Source organism: Benincasa hispida, chromosome 9 (assembly GCF_009727055.1).
Source record: "Benincasa hispida cultivar B227 chromosome 9, ASM972705v1, whole genome shotgun sequence".
Lineage (NCBI taxonomy): Eukaryota > Viridiplantae > Streptophyta > Magnoliopsida > Cucurbitales > Cucurbitaceae > Benincasa > Benincasa hispida.
Genome location: NC_052357.1, coordinates 78,809,066 through 78,818,218, shown reverse-complemented (window position 1 = coordinate 78,818,218; position 9,153 = coordinate 78,809,066). Strand labels below are relative to the sequence as shown.

The 9,153-nt window shown below is 31.7% G+C and overlaps 1 protein-coding gene across 1 annotated transcript; it reads right to left on the bottom strand.

Annotated features, from left to right (window-relative positions):
- Positions 1-645: 645 nt before the first annotated feature.
- LOC120085795 (aspartyl protease family protein At5g10770-like) lies at positions 646-5,361 on the bottom strand. The gene is made up of 3 exons (XM_039041990.1): positions 5,086-5,361; positions 2,662-3,105; positions 646-1,801 (listed from the first exon to the last, which is right to left on the bottom strand). The coding sequence occupies exons 1-3, from the start codon at positions 5,234-5,236 to the stop codon at positions 978-980; spliced, it is 1,419 nt and encodes a 472-aa protein (XP_038897918.1). The 5' UTR covers positions 5,237-5,361; the 3' UTR covers positions 646-977.
- Between the last annotated feature and the right edge of the window lie 3,792 nt (positions 5,362-9,153).

The following is a 9,153-nucleotide window of genomic DNA, read 5'->3' as shown; positions in this document are numbered from 1 at the left end:
TCCACTTGTATGTCTCTACCTACTTGTTTAAATTACATAACATAACCTAGGATCTTTAGTTTATTGAATTGATTTTATGCTTATAAATTAACAATTATTTTATTACTAACAACTTGTTTATATAATGTTTACAAGCTACAAGAATATAAGAGATTTAGAACACCAATTCCAACAGAAATGAAGAAGAAGAAACGAAGAAACGAAGAAGAAGAAACGTACCTTCTGAAGTTCGGAGTAAAATCGAAGGGGAAGAAGAACGACACTGTCGAAGCGAAATCAAGAAAGATGAAGGGTGGGAACTGATTTGTCTTCCCTGATGATAGGGCTCGAAAGAAGGTGGACCATTGATTATGTAATGAATCAATTTGTCTTCCCGATGGTGAGCCAGACCGTGAAAGAAGGCTTTTCAAAATGGGTCATGTCCATTTTTGTCTTTTCATAATTCTGGGCCTAAATCTGTATTATAAAAACTCTATATTTGCAATTAATTTTATCTTGTTATATAAACTTTAATTTTTATTATATAATCACTATCTATGCAAGCTCTCCTAAGTAAAAGGACGAATAAAAAGAGACAAAGATAATGCAGTTAAGAAAACAACTTCGGTCATATTTGAGCTTCTAACCTTTCGATCTAAAAGCATATGTCTTAACCAGTTAAAACTTCAATTGAAATTTTTTGTCTTATCGTACAATAAAAAAGAAAACATTACAACTTGTAAGGGCTGTAAATTACAATAACAACAAATATGAAGCAACAAACAAAAGGCTTTGAATCCTATACATTTGCAAACTTCTTTCAACCTTTTTTTCTTCTAAAATTTCTTCACACAATTCATCAGTAATCCAATTTCCATGACCCTTATTATAAATAAAATTTCTTTCCTTTTTCCCATCAAATTTTCTTCTTTGAAATTTTCTTTTTTTTCTTTTCATTATTAGCCCCACAACAAACCTACTTTTATATTTATAGCCCTCTAACAACCATTATAACCAAACCCAATCTTCCCCCCACCGACATCGTAAACCACCTGCAAAGTCTTCTGCTGCACGTTCCCAATAATGGCGATGGTGCTCGGATCCCGATTACCGGCGAACGCCAAACACACCTGATCCGTCGATGCTCCGTACAAGATTCCGGTGCCGTCAAGATCGATCTCTGTTCCTCCTTTGAAAAGAAACGACACTTTCGGGATCGATACGGCGGCGTATTTGCTCAGATCGTAACACGTGTCCAAAATCGAAAGCTCCGGCGCCTTCGGATACCTCACCATTCCTTTCTGAAACGCCGATTTCAAGGCACTGTATGCATCCGGCGGCAGCCGTGTGATCACCGTGCCGGAATCGATGATCGCGCCGGAGGTCGAGAAGACCGACGGCGAGATCGGGATCTGTGTTCCGCCGACCTTCATACCTACGATGTTGAGGCCGTAGAAATTCGCGACGCCGTGTGCTTCTATGATCGGCGTGTATTTCAGAGCGCCGCCACCGCCACCACTGCCGAATGTTAGGTAGCCAGTGGAACTGGAGGTTTTAGGGAGGCAGTAGGAGAAGATCTGGCCGTACTTTTGGGCTGTCTGTTTGACGATGGAAATCTTGTCCTGGCCAAGGCCGATGAGACCGGCGGCGCTGCCGAAGAGTCCACGGTTGTTTTGGCCGCAACCGAAGAGGAAATTGTCGATAACGTCGGTGGAGGTTAAGGTTAGAGTTTCTTTAGCGAAATATCCGACGGAGAAGGATTGATCGCCGTATTGTATTCCGTAAATGCAGGATTTCGCGGCGGAGCAACCTGGCTGATTCCCTGTATTTTCACATCAATTGTTAATTAACTTTTTAGTCATACATTGATATGCTTAAGTTTGGTTAATTCAATTTTAATCTAATTTTTGGAATCAATGATTTTCACTTGTTTCTATATTTAAAAATATTATTTTAACTCTCGACTCTTGAATTTGGTTTCTTACCGTGATTATGAAATGGAAATTTAAAACTATTTTTAATAGTGATAAAAAAAAAAAATTAATTAATTATAATTCTTTTAAATCAATAAATTAATCTTAGGATCGAAAAGTTATATTTATAAAATTATAATAATTTGAAACATAAGAATTAAATTGAAATCAATCTCATTAAAGACCTAAGAAAGTAGCATTAAACTACCCAAGGACGAAATGTATTTTTTCCTCAAATTTTAGACATTTGTAGTTAATCTCTCTAATACCTAAAATTACAGTCTCAAAAGTTCAATCTCTCACCTTTAAATTTAATAATGATGATGATGATAGCAAATTATAAATCTAATCTCTCATCGGTAAGATTTGTGTTTATTTGATTTTTAAGTTTTTATCCCTATTTTTTAAAAATATTTTCTTTTTACGATTTACAAATTTCAAAATACAAAATTAAAATATTCGAATTTTTGTAAACATGAATTTCAATTTTTCTAAAAGACATTAAGTTCAAAATTACTTTTTTAATAAACACATTTCAAATTTTGAAAATTTATTAGACATTTTTAAATCACGGAAGGGATTAAATTTTAAAATTGAATTTTGAGTAAAATAGTTTTCAATTGTGTGTGAAAATTTAAAGAGGTATTAGAGAAACTTAAAGAATTAAGTTAAGAAATTTAGTTTAAAGGAGTAATTAAAGTGAAATTACCAGTGCCTGATTCAAGCTGAGCGCAGTCAGGGGAAGAACAAGTGATATTGGAATAAGTGGTGGATTGAGAAGGAGCGAAAACAGGGTCCTTTTGGTCGTAGCAATATCTAGCACAAGGCTCGCATTGAGTCCACGTCAGATCGCTGCCGGTGTCAAATATAAGCGACAGGTACTTCTTCGGCGTCCCTAGACCCACGTTCACTATGTAGTTGCCGGAGCCGATTGTGGCACCAGACTTTGCCGGAATTTTTGTGGCCTTCGACGGCCGTAAACTGTCCATGGCTTTGAACTTCCCTGAGAATTTAGAGTTGATGAAATCCACTCGAGCCTGATCTTGCACGAACATTTCCGCGGCCGTTGGAGATTTTGAATCTCCGACGCCGCATGGGCCGTGCCGGTGAATTACCTCCAGTGACGACTGCTCTCTCTGACTTGAAATATGGGCTGCCACAAGCCATCAAACAACAAGATTAATTATATTTCTTTTATTTATCCAAATACTTTTAAAACTAATAATTAATATATAACATTATTTTAAAAATATTGTAAACAAAATTTATGGTGATAAATTCTATTATTGATAGACATGACTCTATTGGTGATAAGCTCCTATTAACAATATAACCTATTACTAATAGACTCTAAAAGTTGGATTTAAATTTTACTATTTTGAGTGTAAATAAAAATGGAGTACAAAGATTTAAACCTTCAACCTTGAATTGATACATATCTATTATTGTTAAACTATATATTTATTAAAGAATTTTCTAATACTATGAGAATACTATACTCCCCAATTAGTGGATCCCATTGAAAATAAAGGTAAATAAAAGTTCAATTTCCCAGGAGATACTACTTTTGGAATAATCATATGAAAAATTAAAAAAAAAAAAAAGAAGAGAGTTTCGATACCACTAGAAAAAACAAGTCTGCTTGACTATTTTGGATTAAGATTGGTTAATATAAAATGATTATACTTTTTTTTTAATTTATAATATTCACAAGTAGTCAAATATATCATAATTTAGGAATAATTTTTTTTAATCATATATTGAAGAAACAATTAAAAAAAAATAAAAGACAAAATATTGTGTTTGGGCTAACAATGGGCTGTATTCATAATATGGGCTTCAAGAGGCCCACCTGGAGTGGTTGATGGTTTCAAAGACGCAATTATAGCGGTGGCTTCAGTTGGAGCTTTAATTACACAGCCGTATGAGGTTGCGGAATATTTGCATCCTCTGACGCTGTACTTCTTTGTCTTTTTGTACTTTTGACTCTCTACGTAAGTGTTATTTTTCCAATTCTAAATATAAACAAAGTTTTCAATATAAAAAACAATTATTCTATCCCCATCATTTATTGACTTGTTTGAAAATGCTTGCTTCTAACATAAGCTCATCTACTAATAGAGCTCATTTCAATATTTAATTGTTTTTTTTTCCATATTTAAAGAGTATAAAAATATTTAGCGAGATTTGAAGAAAGATTATCTTTCTAATAAAAAATTTATATTCTATGGACTCGTAAAATGTGGTGAGGATCTTGAAAATCTTTTTTTTTGCAAAGTGCATTACAAATAAAGAAACCATACTATTATAAAAAGGGTAATTAAAATCCATAATTAAGCAAGCAATTCGTCACCGTACTTAAATAATATGAAATTTGGGCCCATTTATTGACTTTTTTTTTTCCCTTTTCAATAAATTGATTTTTTCTTTTGCTTTTTAGCTACAAAACCAACAACCCACCGATAAACATTTTTCTTTTTCTATTATTATTTTTGTGTTCTTTCAAATTACTCGAATTTTTGGAATCTTTTATTTTCTAACTAAGCTATAATTAAAAGAAGAATACTGGTTACACATAAATCCATGTTATCTCTTTCTCTATCTATATGAACAAAATAATTTTCTAACAATTAACAGACTAGATTACATCTAAATCCATGTTATCTCTTTCTCCATTTCTATGAAAATTATTTTTTAATAATTAAAAAAACTAATTATTACGTGACAACTTTTAATTGGAGGTAAGAAAAAGCTGCACAATTTATTTTTTTTTAGTTAAAAACTGTATAAATAAATCTCAAGTATAAATATTAAGGTTGAAAAATTAGTCATGGCTATGTTCAGGACACGTAAGCATATGTTCGACAGAGAAATTAATGGTGATTCATGCCTAAATATATTAATACATAACATCCAAATATAAATCCCATAAAAAATTAAAAATATAAAAACCATCTTCCTGGTTTACAGAAAATCAACTTTTAATTTTTACCAAAATAAAAATTTTCCAATCCAATAATTTAAAAAGAAAACAGAAAACAGAAAATGTCTAAAAAAAATGAAAAGGAAATTCAATTTATAACACTGGAAAATTATTGTAGAGAGAGGAAATTAGAGAAAAGGAGAGAGAGACCTTGGGGGGAGCGGCGGGTGCAGGAGGCGGAGGGGAAAAGGCCGGCGAGTTCGACGGTGAGGTGGTGGGAGTCCGGCGAGATTTTTCCGGCGAAAGATTGAAAGAAAAGGAAAGAAAAAGCAAAGAAAAGCATTGAAGAAAGAGACGCCATGGATGAGAATTGAGAGAGCTCAGAGAGCTCTATTGAGAATTGAGATTTTTTGTTTTTGTTTTTAATAATTTATTTTGTTGATATGGAGAAAGTGGAAGGACGCTTAAGCCCTTTTTAAATAAGGACGATAAGCACCACTTCACAGTACAATTGTGGATTTTCAAATGGTTTTACGTCACACATTTATAAAAATAAAAATTTTAAAAAAAAAGCAATTCTGCTCCACTGTGCTTATCGTGGACTAGGGGGTTAGCCAATAACAGAGGTACACGTGGAAGTGAAAGGGTATTATAGTCATTTTAATATTTGGAAGTAATGAAAAGGAGTGATTAGCCCATGCAACTACCAAAATTATGTGCCCTCTTTCAATTTAATTACATTTTTATTAACTAATTTCACCTTTTTTAGGCCCTCTTTCATTTATAAAATTTGGCTTCACCTATATGATCTATACAGTCTATGCTAAAATGATTTAAAATCGATTGCACGTTAAACTTTAAATTAATTTTGAATTATTAAGAACAAATTTTAATTAAATTTGATTTTAAATGAATAAAAATATTTTTAAACAAAAAAAAAAAAAAAGGTGAATTTTAACTATTTTAAAATCATTTAAAGGCGGTTGACCTCCAACTAACCTTCAATTAGGTGCGCTATTATAACTCACCAAATATTTGGATTTCCCATTTAAGACATACTTAAAATATATACTATTATAATTCATAGTAAAATAATGTGCATCTTAAACACAAATTATTATAACACATACTATAATTATCAACTCAACCCCAAACAACCCATTTAAGATCATTCCCTCATTAGAATATTTCAAATTGATTTTTTTTTGTTCTATTTTATGTTCCTTGAATTTTGTATTATATAGTTTGTTCATTTATGAATTAATGTTGACTTTTTTTTTCTAGTTTAATTAGCACTAATGTTTACAAAATGATCATTATGTATACGTATAAAACAATATTAATGTTGTCAAAGTAAATACAATTCAACTGGTATATTAATAATCAAGAGATCAGTGATTCAAATTTCTCTATTCTAAATTATACTTCGTAAAAGTCACTTTGTTCTATATTAGATATATCTTTCTTTAATTGATGAAACAAACACTTCCTATTAAATAATTAATGGTCTAAATTTAATGTTTGGGTTGAGAAATGTATTTAACTACTTTTTTTTTTCTCTCTCTCTCTTGGTAGTTCAACTTCACATTAGCATATCACTGCGAGAATAAAAGTAATGTTTATAAATAAATAATAATAAATATGTTATTATTGGGAAGGTGATGATATTAATTAGACATCGTTGAGAGTTTAAAATTGATTGGATCTAAAATCAAAGAAGATATTATTTTGTTTGCTCAATTGGGGGTTGATTCACTCTTTCTAGATATAATTAACATCTTCCACTATCAAAATTTTGTAAAAAAATAAATTGAAAAGAAAATTAAAATCTCGTTTGATAACTATTTTGTTTTTAAAAATCAAGACTATGAACACTAATTCTACCTCTAAATTTCTTAATTTATTATCTACTTTTTATCGATAATTTAAAAAATCAAGTTAAATTTTGAGAATTAAAAAAATAGCTTTTAAAAAATTATTTTTATTTTTGAAAGTTGACTAAGAATTCAACTATTATATTTAAAAAAAAATACAAATTATTGTAAGAAATGTGGATAAAATAAACTTAATTTTTAAAATAAAAACAACAAACAGATCATAATTTGGAAGAAGACTTGTTATGTTGTGGCCAGCCTGTTCCGTAATTTGAACGGTGAAACGAGAATTTGTTGAAGGGACTGTGGGACCAACAAGACCCAATTAAGCTAAAGAAAGTAGTCATATTCATTCATCACGCAATGATAGGAACAGGGAAGCAAATACAAATAGGACTTTTTTTTGGGAGAAAATTTCCACTAATACCATAATATTATATTTTTATTGTATGTCATATCAGCATAATTTTAAAAATAGATAGGCTCACTAATATTAACATGGGATTCACAATATTAAATATGACTCTCATAGTATTATAATTTTTTTTATTTTCTTCCAAAAAATAATTAATAATAAATAAATTAATCTCAATTTCATCATATTTATTTTATTTATTTGACAAAAGACTTATAACTCACTCTTATTCGGTTGATTTAACAAATTTATATTCACCCATTTGAATCTTTTAGTCAAATGATTTAATGTAACGACCCGACTCCCTAGGACTTAAGTTAGACCGTTACTAAATACATGCATGCATGGAACTCAAAACGACACTCGTTTATGGCGAAATAAATGCTAATTAAATAAAGTAAGTTTGAAAGACTTTCATTAAATTCAAACACTAAAACAATAGTAGGGTACCCATAAATCATAAAAGTCAATAAATAAGTCTGAAAGACAATTCTTAAAAGTAAGTTTTAAACACCAAAACTAAAAACTAAGAGAAACATGAGAAGAGCTTTAAATCTCATGGTGCGGAAGCGTAAAAACTAGTCCCAGTGGCTCGATCACGAATTCCGCTTGTCCATTGCCGGTGCATCTCTACCCTTACCTGAAACAACAACATGGAAAAGAATGAGTATAAAATACTCAGTAAGTAACCCTACTACTAGGGTCAGGCTGGGCATCTATATCCTCTAGATACTCACCTCCGGTGAAACATATAAATTGCTCTAGTCCTCATGGGACACATATGCACAGAAATAAGAAGGAGACTGAGTCCTATCCTACTGTAGTTAAGTATGACCACTACCTCTGGTGAATCCTGAAGGAGACACAAACTGGTGAATCCCGAAGAAGACACAAACTGGTGAATCCCGAAGGAAACACAAACTGGCGAATCCCGAATGAAACACAAAATCTAATGGGCATCTAACTAATCAGTAAAGACATTTACACAGTCTCAACATCATAATCATCACTGTACGAATTTATGACATACATATAAACCTCAACATCATGGTTCTACGACATACATGTATACCTCAACATTATGGTTCTACAACATACATGTATACCTCAACATCATTAGATCAAATACAATCATATGGAAGCACATATCATCTCATATGCTTCAAGTGTTTATGTGCATAAATAAATAATTCAGATCTCGTTCCAGAACATACTTTGATCATATTATACTATCAGTCTACCATGCTAACATTCTGCCATAACATACATTTATCATGCTAGCATACATCTAATGCCTGGCCCGTGGGCAGTTCCAGTAGTAAGATTACTTACCTTAATATTAGGTCGAACCAAAAAGCAATTGAATCTTTGTGAAATTCTTGAATCCTTAATCAAGCCTAAACATAAACCAAGCTTTAAAATTAATAGTTAAGGCCAAATTCCAAACACCAAAATATTACAAAATTTTTCCATATAACCTTACCTATGGTGTGGTCCAATTCGAATTCACCTTCCAAACCTCCAATTTTAAGCCCAAATAATTAGCAAACCAAACTCTTCAACTTCACTGAACAACACCTCAATACCTCCACAAACTTGAATCCAAAGTTGAAACATAATGGGTATCAACCAATTGATGCCAAAAGTAAATGAGTATTCAAGAATCAACTGAAAACAAACCCAAACGGCAGAAATCTTACCCAAATCGATAGATCCTGTGACGGCAAAAGCGAACGACGCTTGAGCAGTGGTGGACGGAGGTCATGAAGAAGAAACTGATGCGGCAGCTTTGGGCTGTGTCGGATGGGCTCACGAACGTGAGGAAGAAAAGGGAGGTGGAGTTTGACTTTTTATTAAAAAAAAAAAAACAACAATAATAATAATAAAACAAAAAAGAAAATAAATATAATTACATTTAATTCCTTCCCGTTTTACACAATTAAATTCCTTTCCGTTTCAAAAGAAAATTAATTCTTGTCATTAATTTCC

What these genes read in the sequence shown, in the direction of transcription:
- LOC120085795 (XM_039041990.1), bottom strand. Translation starts at nt 5,236, where the DNA reads ATGGCGTCTCTTTCTTCAATGCTTTTCTTTGCTTTTTCTTTCCTTTTC. An exon ending in CACCCGCCGCTCCCCCCAAG is followed by an intron (nt 3,106 to 5,085) that starts GTCTCTCTCTCC and finishes GGCTTGTGGCAG; the next exon opens with CCCATATTTCAAGTCAGAGA. An exon ending in TCAGCTTGAATCAGGCACTG is followed by an intron (nt 1,802 to 2,661) that starts GTAATTTCACTT and finishes GTGAAAATACAG; the next exon opens with GGAATCAGCCAGGTTGCTCC.